General features: G+C 41.9%; 1 protein-coding gene across 3 annotated transcripts; it reads left to right on the top strand.

Moving 5' to 3' along the window:
* Positions 1–195: 195 nt before the first annotated feature.
* On the top strand, positions 196–17,486 carry LOC146197396 (solute carrier family 35 member E2A-like). Of its 3 annotated transcripts, XM_084599201.1 has the most exons (8): positions 196–416; positions 714–742; positions 2,163–2,483; positions 3,900–4,023; positions 6,552–6,800; positions 7,934–7,987; positions 8,578–8,781; positions 11,180–17,486. In XM_084599201.1, exons 2-8 carry the CDS (start codon positions 715–717, stop codon positions 11,382–11,384), a joined length of 1,185 nt encoding a protein of 394 aa, XP_084455327.1. In that variant the 5' UTR covers positions 196–416; position 714; the 3' UTR covers positions 11,385–17,486. The 3 variants fall into 3 exon arrangements, with proteins under 3 accessions (XP_084455327.1, XP_084455328.1, XP_084455326.1); XM_084599202.1 differs by lacking the exon at positions 714–742 and having other exon boundaries at positions 197–416; XM_084599200.1 differs by lacking the exon at positions 196–416 and having other exon boundaries at positions 440–742.
* The last annotated feature ends 476 nt before the right edge of the window (positions 17,487–17,962 follow it).

Genomic DNA, 17,962 nt, shown 5'->3' with positions numbered 1-17,962 from the left:
GAACGAGAGAACGAAAAAACGTCCGTCACGTGACATCAAATAATAGAACCTAATTTTGCTAATTCTCTCATACCTGCCCACAATATTAATTTTAAATATTATCTTGCCTTAAATAAACATTCCTATGTATATATATATTATAAGTATATAGTTCTTGTGTTTTATTTTTTAGGTTGTTGTTTACAGCCGATTACTGTTCACACGTTAGCAACAAGGTGCAAATATGGCGACTTGCAAGCCATTTTTTTTTTTAGTTTCGGAATTTCGTTATTTCGTTAACGTACTCGACGTTGTGCTTGGTGTATAACTGTAAAGATGAGCGAAGTGCTACATTGTTAGCTGTTGTGATCGCTTCACGATGTCCCCTTATCAGAGCGATAATGGACTCGATAACCGTACGCCGAGGGGCAAAAACTGTACGTAGTCGTAGACCGCGAAGCATTTCTTACTTGCACGTCATCATATACAGATGGGTCGCTTTAAAACACCACTGACGTTTGCCATGTAGCGCTATCTATGTTGCTCTTACTGCTTTTTTTTTTTTCCTGGCATTCACCTGTTGTACGCGAAACAAGTGGCACAACTGACGATGTCCGGAAACGTCTACATTTTTTTCCACGTGTATAATACGTACGCGTAGCAAGTCTGTTTTCAGCGTGTTCACGTGTACACCGTCCAATTTACTGCGCTTCGTTTTTCATTTTTCCACGTAGAATGAATGGGACTGCACCATGCCATCAGGGTACGCTACGCAATTTTGTGAAATTTCTACTTTTTTTATTTCGAAACCCAGCGCTTGCGGAGAAACGTAAAGTCTAGATCTGTCGGCATGCAGCTGCTTTCTGCAGAAATGTGCAAATTCGTTTTGTCTGGGCTAAACTAAACGAAATCTGCTTTGCGCGCTTTTGGAACAAATGTGACTGAGAGACGTTCATGAATTTGAAAACCAAATGAAAAAAATTGTTATTACTTTATGTGACATAACTGTCAGTGAAGTGTGACGTTTGTACAAGGTGAACAACAAAGCATTATAAACAAAATCTAAGACCAGATTTGTAACCAATGCAAATTATTGACAAACAGCTGTAAGTGAAAGAGTATGTCTTATTAGGTAGTGAAGAACCGTTATAGCAGTAAACTGACGGTCTCTCACATTGGCTCTGACACTTGCAGTGCCTGTACATGTAGATTAATTTGCACTTAACACAGCAGAATTGACATATATTTGCTGTCATTCCTTTTTCTGACACTTAATGGTAAAGATTGGTATGCGCCTTATGTGATGTGAAGGGGCAGTCTAGTATATGCTGCGCTTTAGCACGGGCTCCTGTTGATCCACAGTGTCCTGATGCAGATGATTTCACAAACCATGTTTATGTATGGCCAAGATGTGTACTGTTTAGGGGCAGCTATTGTGAGCCATAGGCTGTGCAGTACTGCTGCCTTTGGTAACTAGGCAGATGTAATTGAGGCTTTCATGCACATCTTGTGAAGTCAAATTACGTAAGTTTAATCACTGTGCTTTAAGTGGCGCACTTATGAGAGTGTAACCAAGTGTCAAGTATTGCTACTGCCATCTAGCTAGATTTAGCTCATCTTGTTCTTTGTTTGCGTAGTTGTATCTTTGTTCGTTTGATGTGTTTGTGATAGTCTCCAATTTTGCCGCATAAAAGCATACCCTGTTTCTGAAGGGTGATCGCAAAAATGTGGAAAGGAAAAAATGTGCTCACAGTAACCTGGTCTCCTTACTTTCTTTTTGAAGTGCTGTCTCGACATGAGGCAGAATATTCCACCCATTTTTCTTACTGAGCAAGAGTACAGCGTGAGGAAGGTGATCGCGAAGGAATCATTTCTGGCATCAAAAGAAGCAAGATGATACCATATGGTTCATCAGTGGCAATGCATCTGCAGAAAGGGACATTTAATGCCGTAAAGGCCATCTGGAAGCACTTATATTTCTGGCTTTTATTCTGTATTTTTAGTAATGATTTTTTTAACACGTTAAACTGTAAGGCTATCTCCTATGTACGACACTTCGCTCTCTCCTTGTTTGTACATGCTGTTTTCCTCGGGTAGATTTTCGTTAGAAAACAAATCAACCATCCTTGTTGGGAAAGTCACAACCACAGAATGTTGAATGAAACTTCCCTTTCCACATGCAGAAGATAGCGACATGGTTGGCGACCAAGCCAACCGAGCTGAGGATGACTGTGTGGTAAAGGGATCTGTGTACGGTGACCACTTGAGCAGGCATCACCGCGGCAGCACAGGCCGTAAGGAAGATGCCATGAGTGGCCTCCCCTTTCATGGACCTTCGTCACGAGAGGTGGAGCTGGCCAGTGTGCCAGTCCTGGAGAGACGCAGTGGACTGTACAGCAGTGGAGCTCTGGTTGTGCTTGTCATCTGGTACATCTTCAGCTTTACCACGCTGGTGCTGAACAAATGCATCCTCTCGTACCAGGCTGGGGACCCTGTGGTGCTGGGTATGTAACATGGGCTGAACCGCAACTTCCATTTGCATAGATGAAGGCTTATTTATCAGAGACAATGTGCAGGCCAAGCTTTGATCTTGAAAATGTCTACTATTATAATCTGGCCTAGCAAAATCTCCTGAAGACTCTGTTGAAGATTAGCACTACACCCGACTACAGCTGTTTCTTCATAAGGCATGCAAGCCATATATGGGCTGCTGTGCCTAAGGGCTTTGGCATTCTGTTGCTGATGCCAAGGTTGCAGGTTTGATTCCCATTGATGTAACCATTTTTCAGTGCCATCAAAATTCAAAGAGGCTTGTGTGCTGTGCAATGTTGGTGCATGTTAAAAAACTTCAGGTAATTGTAATTAATTGAGAGCACGCCACTGTGATATCTCGCATAGCACACATGTAGCTTTGGAAGGTTCAAACTGTTCAAACCCTACACATAACATACTGCACTGGGCTGGCCACAACATGAGTGAGTACCTTGACCATGTGGTTGGGGTGTAGAACTCATTGTTGAATTGCAGACAACATTGATTGCAAGACAAGAGGTAAATGACTCAAAACATGATTTCTGCCAATGTTGGCAGGCATTGCTGCTCTCATGTTGTTATTACGGAGCAAAGTACAGATGTCAAGAGAACTGGTTAGGAAGCTTACATTTGGTGAAAATCGTACCCTCATGCATCATTTACTAAGGTATATAATGATTGTTGAATTGGTCATTGTAGCCTCTGTGTAATTAAATGGGCTCCTGTAAGTCAAATACGAGAAAAACATTTTTTTTTTTTTCTTTCCAGCTGGTCATGAGTCAAAACAAAGTGTAGGGACCAGAGAGTGGCTGCAGTGATTGCACATGTGCCTTAGCTAACATAAGGAACTCAGAAGTGGCATGCAAAATCATTCCAGTATGATTAAAATTTAGCAGTTGAAGATGCTATTTATGTAATGTTGCATTTGTTACTGTGTGCTCTTTATTTCAATGGGGTAAAATTTGATCATTTAGTGCTGGTGCATCTATCCACTGCTGCTGTTTACGCTTTCAAGCTCTCAGTGGGTCAACATTTTTTTGAACTAACGTTCAGTTTTTTTTTTTGTGTGTGTGTTAGTGTTTTGATGATGCTGCAGCCTAATAGATTGAAAGAATGAACTATGTCATCCCAAATCTTACAAAGTGATAAAGATGAAACTGTTTCGATGATCGTTACAGCATCAGAAAATTTGTTGGTTTGCTTACCAGGTAGGAAAATTAAGGATATATTTTCATATGTATTTTCATAAAGTGAACAAGTGGTCACAAACTACTCTGACTGCTTGCTGCTTATGTGCCTGTCTACTCCGACTCTGTTTGGTTCTTCATTGTCGTTAGCCTCTTTATAGTTTGGAGGATGTTTCACTCTTGTCTTGCAAATTCTTTCAGGTGCTGTCCAGATGCTGTGCTGCTTTATCTGTGGCTACGTTCAGATGCAGATGACAGCGAGGCGAAAACTGGTCCAAGAGAACTCTCCGAAGATGCGTAACGTCATCCTCGTTGGGTCACTAAGGTGAGACTATCACGTTTAGCTGTGCAGAATGTCAGGGAATAAACTTGATTTTTCCAGAAAAGTAGGTTGCATGGTTAGAGCTGAATAAAATTATCTGAATGTATCTTAGGAATATTTCACCCTCTTTTTTTTTTTTCTTCTACATATTACTACGAATTCAGTTTCAAAAGCTTTAACTCTGTGAACTGCATCTTTCTATCCTGTGTGATTATTGCTAGTGTAACATATTATTATTCCTTCTGAGGCTTTGTCGTCTTTTTCTGCATACATATAAGACTGTGTAACTACTGCTGACTAATTATGTTTCATGTTAAAGATCCCCAGGTGGTTTAATTGATTCGGAGCCCTCTTACTGGACCTCTCATTGTCTAGATGGGATGTTAAAACCCAGATACCACTACCATTACAGTGTAGAAGCTGATTTTTATTGTAGAAATTTCTCTAATTATTTGCTCCATATGATGGCAGTATATCTGAGGCTGTTGTGGCTGTAAGATTGGGTGGGTTCATTTATGGCAAATATCAATTGCGTTTTTTTCTGTTTGCCTAAGCTGTCTAGTGCCACAGTTCATTCTCAGGAAATAGTCATTAGGGAAGTTGCTTGAGGGACCTCTCTGCTGTTGAAGTGTAGTGCATAATCCATATTGTTTCGTTGGGGCTGTTATACAGCCGGGATATGGTAAACTGCATAAGATGAAGGGCATGAAAAAATGGACCAAGGAACCTGAAAGTTTCATTTGGCACACAACGGCATCTGGATTATGGCTGTTCGCTTTGTGTCACACAGGCATTACGCTGGGTGTTGCCATGATCAGGGTGGTAGGTTGCTCTTTTGCTATGATAATTGCAGTCTCTCCACAAACCATTGAAATTGCTGCTGAATTTACCAGAATGTATAATGAAGCCTTGTATTTGTAACCACGGTACTGTAAGTTCCAGTTGTGTTTGTTGCTAATGCTACTGCCATTTTTATTTGAAGATTTTTTTTTTTCTTTGACTTTCAAACCCTGCAGTGTGGCATCACTGTCATGTAACATTATGTGGTCTTAGCACTTTTGAATCGCCCCCACCATGGTGGATGAGTGGCTAGGGCGCTAGACTACTGGACCTATGGACTTGGGGTCAAATCCTGGCCATGGTGGCCGCTTTTTGATGGAGGCGAAAAGCATGGTGCCCGTGTACTGTGCGATGACAGTGCACATTAAAGAACTTGAGGTTGTCAAAATTATCGGGAGCACTCCACTGTAGTGTGCCTCATAGTCTGAGTTGCTACTGGAAAACTACTCTGCAGGTTTGCTGTGTTTAGCATGGAAACAGTGGAACCCCTTGTGTCTTTAAGGTAGCAAAGCTGAAAAGCTGACCTGAACTGAACAGATTAAGTGTTTAGGACATAATAGCTTTTAACAAGCCTATTTTCCTGGTACTTCAATATACCTATTTTCTAGAATACATGAACAAGAATTTATTGCTGGTTGATATTATACTATCCAACATTCTACTCAGTAGCAGTATGCTGTGGCTATGTCCCTTCTAGTAATGCCTGTGTGTTTTCACTCCACGAATACAAGTTCAAAATTAAAACATTTTTTTGTGACCTAAATTCTATGTAGAGAGCTAAAGATTATGGTTGCATATTTTTGTTCTTTAGAATAGTGCATAGAGGGATTATATGCGTGTGTTGAATCCACCTGCACCCAGTAAGTAGTTTATAATTTGCCTTCTGTGCAAGTTGCCTGCACACGCACAAAACGTACCCTTGCGGCATGTGATGCGAGTAACCTGTACAGTGTTGCTCCGCACCACTCCCATAGGAAACACATAGAAAGTCGCCAAGCAGTGCCACCTATGTGAACTTAAGAGGGGCCAACGTGTGAGCGCTGATAGATGCTTTGCAAAGAGCTGAGTGACAGGAAAAGCTCTCAGGTGTGTTAGTTGCTTGGCAAAGCAACGGCAAGTAATAGCCGTAGTGTAGGAGATGATGCTACTTGCTTCGCCCTGTCTTTCTTTTTTAAACCTGTTTCTTTTCACATGCATTCATTATTCAAGCTGTCCTCATGCAAAAGGCAGACAGAATAGTCCTCCTTTCACGTTGTTTTAGTTTTCGTTTTAACTTTTGAATAGTGGCTATGACATTACAGTTGACTTTGGGTCAAATGGGACGTGTGGGACTTAAGGAACTGCGATATAATTTCTCCCACGCCTATGCCAGTCACTCTCCAGGTCCTGAATGTAAATAAATATACAAGCAGCTAGAATATCACAGTCTTTAAATGCCTCACTTGACCTGGAGTCAACTTAGACGAGAATAGAAATTTAATCAAATCATTCACAGGGCAAGGGTAAATTTCATGTGTCACTTCATTTCATAATGCCTTTGACATCATTGCTAATACTAAACTTGCAATGGAAAATTTTTGTTTCCTGGCCATGAGAGTGACGAGACACGATTCATGTATACATAACTGTTTTGCATCTGCATATGTTGTCAGTAAGTGGACCGTGCTGACTGCGGTTTATGTGCATTACAGGTTCAGCACGGTGTTCCTAGGTCTGGTGGCCCTGTGGTATGTGCCGGTGTCATTTGCCGAGACAGTGAAGAGCTCAGCGCCGGTGTTCACGGTGGTGATCTCGCGGCTGGTCCTTGGCGAGACAACCACCTGGTTGATCAACATGAGCCTCTTCCCCGTGATGGGGGGTCTGGCTCTGTGCAGCGCTAATGAGCTCAGCTTCAACCTCCCAGGCTTCGTTGCCTCACTTTCTACAAACCTCTCAGAGTGGTGAGCAATGTTGCTTTCTCACCAGTGTTGCTTTCCTTGACCAGCTTTGAAGACTTGGTGTTTTCTTGGGTTGCTTGTACTACTGCGCTCTTTTGTATTTTGTCCTCTGTTTTTCATGTTTGGTTCATTTCTTATTTTTGTTTGTGCAATATTTACATGTATATTTTCCTGCTGTCATTGGGGTAAGCTTCATTCGAGAGGCAGCATTCACCTTGCATTTAATTTTTTTTTTTCTACTGTCTGTTGTCTCGCGGCTTTGTTTCATTTACCAAGAAGTTTATGCAGGGGACAAATATGAGGACTGGATTACTGCGCCAAGCTTCTGAAGGCCTGTTATTAAGTGAACATGCAAGTCATAGTGCCAGCAGTAATGTTCTGTGCCAGTAAAAATGATGGGAGAATACAGTAGCTTTCTGTTATTACTTCACGGTTGCCTCTTTCTTAATGTGTCGTCTTTTCCAAGCCAGAGACATTCAGCATTCCCAAAGCATTGGAGTGGGAAATTATGTCGTCATGTGGCCTGCTTTGTGAAAAAATTAGTTACAGCTGCCTTCCGTGCATTGGAAGTTAATGAAGTGATTTAGCCTCCTTTCAGCACAGCAATCTAAAGCTTTGCTTGCAGAGAAGGGGACCTGTCTACCACTACTGAGCACTGTTCTAGAAGGGTTTTATTTCCAGTATCTTGGTGTCTATCAGTGTGGGCACCTTTGTAAAAGCTTTGTAAAAAGCACCTTTGTAAAGAAGCAGGCCAGGGCTTCATCAGTGTGACTTATCTGTAAGCTTTTTCCCGATAAATCTGCTCTTTCTTCTTGAGAATACTTTTAACTGATACAGTGTGTCATGTAGATAATTAAGCTGCTTAATGGGGGTTTCTTGCTGTCTTATAGGAGCAGCCTCAGAGCTGGCATTTTGGATTAAGAGCTTGCTTAGCTGCATGCTAAAGTATAGCTTACAGGTCATGTGAGCTACAGTTTATCAAAGCACGACAGCAAGAGCTATAATTGTTGGTATTGCACTGAAGGAAGATTTAGAGAAAACAGTTCCTATGCCACATATGTGGATCACTAGTTCTCACTTATGCATCTTCCGTGCTCCAAATGGGTCTGATGGGCTAAATGTTTTTGCGCACTCAGTTTTCAGAATGTCTTCTCCAAGCGCCTGCTCACCGATGAAAAGGTCAAGCTCCTGTGAGTTATGCTTCCAGTTTTCCCACACATTCCTGTTTGCTTGACATACCCGGTAGTTCAGTTGTGTGCCAATTTTGAGAATGCACAGTTGACACCTTGCTGTATAATGTAATGGCTAGCCTTCTTGGTTGAGGACAGTTATACGGACAGTTACAGTTATACGGTTATTAATGTGCTAGTAGTTGTCTCAGCAAAGCCTATGCTAAGGCAAGTTTCCTGTTGGGGTTTCACTTCAACAAGAAATGCGTAATCTAGCTAAACCAGCCTGCACTGTGGTCATAGTTTTGAGTCTGGTTACTTTGCATAATCGAGTCGACTTTGAAAAACTTTGCTATTGTGAGGTTGTGCAATCTAGAATGGGAGAGCAGCCCAGAACAGCGAGATAAATGAAATGTTCTGTTTACAGTTACGGGTGTGGATACCTAACTTACATATACTGTATATCTTGTTTTATAATTATTATTATTATTTTTTTGCTTCCACTCACAGCTTGTGAAGCAAATTCAGATATTTTTTGCTGTAATGTTCACTATGTTTCACATCAAACCTATTCCACTCTGTTTCGCTCGCACACTTTTCCTTGTGTGCAGACCTGTGGAGCTGCAATGCTACACCAGCCTGAGCTCAGTGTTCATCTTGGTGCCCACCATGCTGGGCCTGGTAGACTTCTCCAAGGTGTGGGAGAACTCGTCATGGACCACTGTGGGGACGCTGGTGCTCGGGGGCCTCTCCTTCCACTGCCAAAGCTTTACCGAGTACATCCTGCTCGGGTATATCTCGCCTGTCACCCACAGGTTGGTTGGGCATTCGCTTAGGTGAAACATGGGGATGTTGCATTTCATTTAGGCAGCTCAGCAGAGCTTTTGCTTTTTTCGTCGTCATTACCAGAAGCATCATGTGGCCACTGCAGGAGAAAAGCTTTTCCTGGTGCTCATCAGTATCCCTGTCTCATTCGTCATCTCAACAGACTTCTTGATCTTTCCTCCTCATTTGGCTTTCAGCTGCCCTCTGCTGTGTTTTGATTCCTTTGAACTTTGCTCTCTCTCTGCAGAAGATTATCAGTTATCTTTCCTACAGCTCTGTGGGGAACAAATATAATCAATTTGCTGTTTTAATAGCGTGTAGTCTAGAATGACTGGAGGGCTGATGACCACGTGACATGCATTCTGTTACTGACTTGCAGTTGGGACTGCAACTAGGTATCATTGCAATGATGATGATGCTATGCCAATCTGGCAGTTACAACGCTTGCTGCTCTTGCACGAGAATTTAATTGCAAGTTTGTGATACTGTGATGGCACAGTTGGTTTTTTATGCTGTAATGTTAAAGTGCTTTCAGCGCACAATTGATTTGTATAACTTCTGGTGGGTCAACTGGCAAGTCATGCGAAATATAGATGCAACAGCTTCCACTGGCAGTTTTGCTTTTGAAAGTTGACGAACCTCAGAGTATGCTGCTGCACATCCTGTTGACGTTGCTACATACTGTGCTTATTGCAGCATGCTCATGGTACAGTTAAACCTCGATGTAATGAACCTCTATATAGCGAATTCCTCGGTATTACAAACTTTCTCAATTCCCCAATGCCGCCCCCACTGAAGTGAGTGTACTTCAAAACTCCATGTAATGAACATGTCGTGGCTGTTGACCTTGATATAACAAATTCGCCGTGCTGTCTTTTAGCTAGTGCTGAATTACTGGAAATTTGGCAGAGCCCCGCTAGCTTTAGGACTGTAAAACACGAAATGACGTGGGAGGAACGTCTGCAATAGTAATGAGTGACCACAGTCGATACGTGCCGTATTTCAGCGCCGACAACGCTTTTACGTTGAAAACGCAGCAGTCTCTGTTGCTTTTGCTGTCAGAACGTGGCACTACACTACAGTAGTTCTTAGATGACAGACTCTTATCTAAGAATGTTAGTTCAAGCTCAGAAGTAACGAAAATTAACAGAACAAAAGAAAAAGACACGGGGCGAGCAGTGTGCGTCCATCACTGCCACGCGGTTGCTCACGGGCTCCCGTGCGTTGATAGCGGGAATAGCGTAGCGCGCCGGCAATGGAGGTTTTCCTAGGGCAACGGTGGTGGGCGAGTGGGGACATACTTGAAGGCACAGGCGCCTCCTCGCTCGGTGATGGAGCAAACACACGTTCTCCCGCTAGACTGATTCCCCCTTCACCCCTTTCCCCACTCCCTCGTAGACACGTCACGCGAGTCGCGGCGGAGGTAGAGTCGGCCGCCGCCGACTCTACCTCCGCCGCTTCTATGACTGAATAATTCTAATTTACTATAAACACTTTCAAGGTGGTTTTCCTTACAATGAATTCTTAATCTGGTTTTCGCGATGCATGGTCCTTTGGAATCCTCACGCGAAAACTGCATATAATAAAAACCTTGATGTAACGAAAAATCGCGGACATTTTACAAATTCGTTATAACAAGGTTTAACTGTACTTCGAAAGTTCGAAATTCGAGTTGGTACCTGTTACAAAGCTTTGCTCGATGTATGTTTTTATGGTTTGTCTTATGTTATTGGAATGTGATCTTGCTATCCAGTGCTTGCTGAGAGACTTGCACTAATGGTATATCAAGCTCAGTTGTCCATGTAACGACGGTAAAATTTTCAGAGCGGTTGCAAGATTTATTTTTTTTAGTCCCACAGATTAGTCCTTTTGGAGGCTACTATCATCTGTCATTCCGAGTGCTTGAAATTTGCTAGTTAACAAGTTGTTCCAATTTGCTTCTTATGGCTCATGCCGTTTGCCTCAATGCCTAGAATACTTGACAGTTTACCCATCAGGTGCCTTTAATTGCTTTATTTCGCTTCATTGCGTTTGTTTTACAGATTCACAAGTTGCAAATGCTTAGTTCTTAGTGCTGTCATTTTCTGTTCTTTCAGTATTTCCGAGTTATTGCTGATTCTGACTCATTAGAGAAGAAACAGCACCCTATTTTGGTTTAAGGTAGCGCCGAAAAAAAATGCCACCCAGGTTTTCAGAAACTATGAAGCCTAAAATCAGACTGTTACGGAAGCATTAATGGAGGCGAGCCCTACTCTTGAGCAAACAAATGATAACAGTAATTCTGTCTTTCAAAGAGCTACTGCGCCTGCTTCTGGATACTGCGCGAGATGTGATCTTGCATTTATCGGTTTTTCTCATTTAGTCGTTCACCCACCTCTTGCCCTCCAGTGTCGCAAACACGGTCAAGCGAGCCCTCATGATCTGGCTGTCCGTCCTGGTGTTTGGCAACCAGGTCACCTTCCTCAGCGGGCTCGGGACACTCATCGTCATCGCGGGCGTGTTCCTCTACAACCACGCACGCAATGTTGCTGCCAGCCTGTATCAGTACGATGTGACGCTCGGCACAGTCAAGGTCACTGACCACGATGTCTGACGAGTACGGTTTTTACAGAAAAGGAGAAAAGTCATGCTGCATTCTTTTTAGAGAGGTATTAGTATCCTCGGAAGCAGATGTTTTAGATCCCTTTAAAAGCAGATCGAGTGTGCCGTAGCCAGTAGTCCGTAGTAAGTATTGAGCAGTCTGCCTGCCTAATTTGACCTAGGCTGCATCCGGTGCATTATACCTGTTCCTTGCCTGTTACATTTTCAATGCAGGCTAGGAATAGTGTGGGGCATTTTGAAGGTAGAAGGAATCCTTTTGGTAGTGTGTCAATGGTTCAAAGTGGTTTCTTTAGATGCACAGCTGTAACCAAAGTGACTCATGAAAGTGACGTGGATAGCTGATGTAGATGCATTACCGCAGTTCAGACTCAAATAGAGGGCTCTGTCTTGGGAATGCCTGTTTTGACATCGACACTATGATTGTCCTTGTGTTATCATGTAGGAAATGTCGTACAAAAATATGGATGCTGCCTGTAGCTAGATTTCCGCCACATTGAACACAAAGCTTCCTTGATGATTTTGTCGTAGCTAACTGTTGTGAAGTTCACGTATATACTGTACTATGTCACTGAAATAGCATGCGCATGAGGTAGGCAAGAATTATCTGTAATGAATCTAGCAGTCTTCAGAAGCCCAAATGAAGCAGCACGCTGTACTATTTTATTTATGGCTTTTGGAAAACTGTAACGACATGTGTATATAATGTGTGAAACAAATCTCAGTCTGTAAATTATCATTCCTTATTTAACATCCCAATTTTACCTTCCTTCATGCTGTACAGACAGTTTTCTGAATGATGGCCTGTTTTTGCCGGCGGGAAATGCAAGTTTGATTTGTTAAAAAGTGGTGAACACTGTTCTTGTTTGCAAACTGGACTGTTTGCTGGCCCTTTGTTCATTTTTGTTTTTACTATTTGTGCTAATAATGGTTCTTTTAGCTACGGATGATATATTGAATATGTGCATGTGATTGCATTCGTCTGGAAATTTTCTGCTTTTATTTACAGTCTGTTTCTCGTTGCCTGTGTTCTGGCTTCTTGTAGTGGCACCATCCTGACCTTGTGGGGTTTTCTGACCCATCAACATCATTGCAAAAACACGAGAAAGAACTCTGCTCACGTATTCTTTATTTTATCTATGGTTTGTGTTCATGTTTCCTTTCCTAGAGACCTTCAAATTTTTCAAATGCTTCTCACCATTTCTATTCAAGATGCAATTTAAGAAGAAAATCGCCTGATTAGTTAACGCAGTCCTCAGGAAGGCCGATTGACTTTTCAGCGCAGAATATGAGCTGTTAATTTTCTACAGGCATTTACAAAGTGATTGAAAATTGTAACTTTGAAACTCCATGATTTGCCACATGAGCAGTGGAGGGATTGTAGGATTACTACAGTTGATTCTGGATATGCAGCAGACCTTCACTGATATGTTTTCTTAAAAAATGTCAAAAAAGAAAACGTGTTATCAGGGAGAATGTGCGATCCAAACTACCTAAATTTGAAAACAAGTGCCGAGTGGAGTACAAGCATATTTATTGACCATTTCGCTTCATAAAAATGTCGATTAGCATTTCTTCGTGTGGACATAGTTGCTTTTCTAGGGCTCATAGAATTCAGTCCGCACTTTTGTTGCTAGCACAGAGAAAACTTTGCAACACATCCGGTCTATCATCGCATTGTTTATGGATGCTTCGCCTGCTTGCATCGGTGCACTGTGGGAAAGTCTGTGGCAAATGACTGTTTCAACCTTTTTGCTATTCATGCTACAACCTCCAGTCCGGGCAGACTCATCGCTGTAGCTTTCAGATGCTCTCCCCTTGCGCTTGTGCGCAGCAAAAATGCTGCTGTGCTTCAAAATTTTTTCGTGCTTCGCCCTTTTGCACCTATCTCTCCAAGGAGAGGCTGCCGCATTTTAGCTTGGTCTACTCCTCTATTGGCACTTGTGCAGCTAGTCACCAGATATTTTCTACAGCAAGAATTGGTAAAGACTCTGAACATAGTAGCCGAGAAATTGTGTTGTCCTGAAACATATTAACCGCAAGAATTGTGCAGTTGTGCGGAGAATTTTCGTTACGCGCAATTCTAGGCGTGTGAACTAGGAATGTATCAACAAGGTTTTACTGCACGCTAAAGGAATTCAGAGGAACAGTTTAGTATAGCGGTAATCAAATATATATATGTATTATTATATATGCTTATTTGTAAGCAATTATATGGTTCACCATATGGCACGTCACTGTTTGCAACAACGTGTCACCTGCTAAAGCTCTGGCTGTACAGCAGGTTGCTAGCTTAGCTTAGTTCGCATCAAAGTTGGTGTGGCCGGTGCTTTGAAAGCAGTAGGTTGTCACTAGTACGCAGAATGAACACAATACTTCTTCGTTAAAATCAAGGTACAGTTGATATCTGCTATCAACCAACTCAACCCTTTAACTGGTGCAAGAATGAAATGAGAAAACCATTTCTAGGCACACATGTATAGTCTGTTCAGTCCCAAGATATGTGAGCAACTCCATTTCGATTGTGCTCTTACTGTGTCGCATAAAAGGTAGGACAACACCTGTCCCAATACCATTGTGTAGCTCTACACTGTGGTGGGACAGGGTGTGACTCGCTGACATTGAGAAGGTGGAAAGATCACTCAGCCAGCATCAGTGGACCGTAGTTGCCTGCATGAAACGTAACAAAACACCCAAGACAGGGGGCACTCGGGGGAACAAATTGACTTGCAGCTTAACATAGTTGTTTAGCTGAGCTTCAGTAAAAGTGCACTTGAGGCAAATGATGAATGCTCGTTAGAATAATACCTGTGTAAGCTTTCACATAAATGTCAGTGAGTGATGCAGAGTTTGATATGCCTTCCTGTACAGTGGCAACCGTGCTCCATACTTCATCAATGTAGAGTGTGAACACACTGCAGGTGAGAACTTTTGGCCAGTATAGTATACCGGGGGAGGTTTCTGATGGGCTTGCTGCTACATCTGTCGGTTTTGCACATGCCCTCTCATTTTTGGCAAGTCCTTCGTTCTCTTCATTCTAGGCTGTGTCAGCAGCAGACCATGCATCTGTTCTTTTGCAACATTTTTCTGCTTATATATATTTGAACTAGGTTTTGCCTCATTCATAGCATCATCACAGTTCACTAGAGCTAAGGCAGAAGTTGACAGCACTCGAAAATTGTCCTGTCGGACATCAGGAGTTTTACTTCACGAGTCGTCTTAGAGGCGAAGAAATAAGTCTAGGGCCTCCTTGGTAGTAAGCATGCATTTTTGTATTTGAAAATACTGCCATGTATCTCTCTGACAAAGGCGAAAGAAGAAAGCAACAATGGCTGCGTAAACAAACGTTACTGGTAAACCTGACACATTCAGCCCTGCCAACCAAATTATCATTTACAAAGTTCGAATTGTTATACTGAAAAATGCCAAACATTTGCACACATTCTGCCAACTACAACTGGAGCATGTGGAGCACAAGGTACAAATTGTTAAAAATTCAGAGAATTTGCCAGCTTTATTCCACAATTGACATCTGGGATCAGTCTTCAAGAAAAGGAAACAGTGCTTTCATTTCTACTTTCTAGAAGAGGCGGCTGTGTTTCGATGAAGGTGAAATGCGAAGGCGTCCATATGCTGTGCAATGTCAGTGCAAGTTAAAGATCACCAGGGATGAAGGCGAAATGCAAAGGCGTTCATGTGCTGTGCAATGTTAGTGCAAGTTAAAGATCACCAGGTGATCGAAAACATTCCAGAGCTCTCTATTGCGGCATCTCTTTCTCTCTTTATTCTTTCAGTTCCACCTTTCTTCTTTCCCTTACTGAGTAGTTCAGGAATCCACCGAGAAGTGTGACAGATATTGTGTCTCCTCCCAGACCTTCCAAACCACATCCTTCCAGAAGTAAACCCCACCAAGTAAAATGTTTACATTGAGTACTTTTAGATGCATCCACAAAATAGTATTGCAAAAATGCTCCCAGGTGTTGAAACGCCGATCTCATTCTCGGCCATAGGTGGGACGTATATGTCCCATTGTCCTATAAAGCGTTAACCCTTTATAGAAAGTGGGAAGCGTGCCGCGTGTGACCCACCACAAGCCTATGGTTGCCCGGGCTAACCTTGCTACATAGCAAGCAGTGCACTGAAAGTTGTCCCGGATGTCAGGAGTGCCACATTGAGTGGGTACACTGAACTGAAGTGCATCTCCACAACCATGCCCCATGTTCCCTTCGTCACAGGGTCTTGCAACATATTTACATATGCCTAGCGCTTCCTGCCGGTGTGACTTTGTGTGCAAAAAGTGGTCATAAGAGCGTCATTAAGAGAAGCTTCATTTCAAGGGCACAGCGTGCCATTTAATATATCAACTTTTTCGTTGAATATGAGTTTGATAAATGCAAACAATAGTGCAGTACTTTTACATGATATTTTTAGTGATGTTCTGGCTTTGCGCTATAAACAGTAATGAAATATATTCGGGCTCGGTATATCCGGGATCAGTTGCATACGCATTTTTTTTAAATGCAATAGCATTCAAGGTATCAAAAGCAAGAACTGTCTGCCTTTGCTGCCGTATCTTTTAAAATGCAAAAGCATTAAAGGTATCAAAAACAAGAACTGTCCGCCTTTGCTGTCATATGCAGTTGTCCCTAATGACCCCTTAAACTGCTGTAAACAGGTGCATTTGTGAGCAACAGTTTGCAGAAACTTTGTTTCAGAAGTGATCAGCCTCATTTAAAGCTCTTATTCACTGCATATTGGGCATTGGGCAGCAAGGGTCAAGCATTTTTCCCACTTTCAAACTGGGAGTTGCATTTGGCAGAGAAATACTTGCACCGTTGGTGGTTGCCTAGTTGTAATGGTGATTTTAAACTGAAATACAGTTGCCAAGTTCAGTTTTTGAATTTTTTTTTCAGTCATTTTTCTTAATGGCCCCTCATATTGGCCTCTAGCCTCATTTTCGCAGGAAAGTTCGACCTTCGATAAAGTAGTAAGCTCAGCAGAGAACTAATAGGAAAAAGTAAGCTGTCTTGGTCCAACAGTGCATTCTAATATTGGCACTGCCTAATTGTGCTTCTTTTTTTCTTCAGAGCTGCCCATGTGTATGTTAGGGACAAAGTCCATTCAACTATTCCCCACATCACCCTCTCCGCTTGAACTGTTGGAAATGCACATGCGATGCAGTTCATTAAATGTAGTGGTCCAAAATGTTTGAAGGACAACAGGGTGTTCAGTAAAGAACAATCATAGACACAACTCAAATTTCTTGACACGAAGGTTTATTTTGTTATTCATATTTCTTGACATTTCTTTTGGGCTTATGATGGGATTAATTGGTCCCTTGTTTACCACCCTTATTACTGTGATGTAAGCCCTGTGAGCTGGCTTGAGCATCTGTGATAACGAGAAGAAAGCACACGTGTGTTCTGATTTGGTACCATTCCGAAGAGTGTTGTCAAACTGTGGACACATAGCAGTTAGGCATGCTTGCTTTCAACGCTGGAGCTTAACTTCTGGTTTTGTAAAAAGATATTCAGCGCTACATAAAACCACACGGACACTGGAAGAAAACAAAGTACAGCGCCAGTCCTGTGTTTTCTTCCAGTGTCTGTCTTTTATGTAGCACTGAATATCTTTTTACGAAACCATGTTTCACCAACTAGCCCAGTAAAGTGTTTTGTTAAGCTTAATTTCTATGCATGTTTCTGTATCGTGTGCTCTAGAATGTCTGATCAGTACTCTTTCCTTATTTGTCCAGTTTCTCTTTAATCTTCCCGGCATTCTGCATGCTTAACGTTATCTTTGAAGCTGTAGCTGGTCTATGTTTATCAAAATGAAAATAAATAAAATGGGGTCATATTTGCAAGGCAATTGTGTTTTTTACAACTGAAGGCCAAATAGGGATGTTCTTGCAAATTGGGTGTTGATATTTCCATGTCCCTATGGCTTTCATATGTAATTCAGGATGTTGAGATTGATTGATTGAGACAACACTTCCTGGAAAATCGGGCATTACATATTTATTCCAGATGTGCATTGTCACCGTGTCTCTGTAGAGGATTGGTGGGCACATAAATAAAAATACTATATGACAACCAAACGTGTGCTTTGTGGTGGTTGTGCCCTTTGGGCTTAACTGGATGGATGTTTTGGCTTTAATACAATATGTAAATGCAGAATATACTGCTGTATGAAATACATATTGGTTTGTATAGAATGGTAGAAAACCTGGAAACAAGGAAAGCCGAGTATTCTGCATATTACTACGTTGATACCCATGTTTTATGCACCTGGGAACAACATTTTTTAAAGCATTTTACTGGCACTAGTCAGTTATATAAGATCTTCAACTGAAGCAAAAGACATGTCCAAAACTCCAGATGTATAATGCTATATGGCGAGGATCTGTAACTCATATACTGATATGTGGGCCACATTGAAAATTTCATTTCTCACGAGCTAGGAGCCGGGGAAAAAATTAAGACATTAAATACAAATACTACAGAACATTCCACAGCAATAAATATCGCTGCAACAAATAAAAATCCCCCAAATTCCTTGTTCCCAGGCCACGCC

This window comes from Amblyomma maculatum, chromosome 3 (genome assembly GCF_055883805.1).
Source record: "Amblyomma maculatum isolate TAMU_Amacu chromosome 3, ASM5588380v1, whole genome shotgun sequence".
Taxonomy (NCBI): domain Eukaryota; kingdom Metazoa; phylum Arthropoda; class Arachnida; order Ixodida; family Ixodidae; genus Amblyomma; species Amblyomma maculatum.
The sequence above is the reverse complement of the archived record's forward strand: the minus strand, read 5'-3'. Positions and strand labels throughout refer to the sequence as shown.

What these genes read in the sequence shown, in the direction of transcription:
- LOC146197396 (XM_084599201.1), top strand. Translation starts at nt 715, where the DNA reads ATGAATGGGACTGCACCATGCCATCAGG. An exon ending in GACTGCACCATGCCATCAGG is followed by an intron (nt 743 to 2,162) that starts GTACGCTACGCA and finishes TTCCACATGCAG; the next exon opens with AAGATAGCGACATGGTTGGC. An exon ending in TCTACAAACCTCTCAGAGTG is followed by an intron (nt 6,801 to 7,933) that starts GTGAGCAATGTT and finishes TTGCGCACTCAG; the next exon opens with TTTTCAGAATGTCTTCTCCA.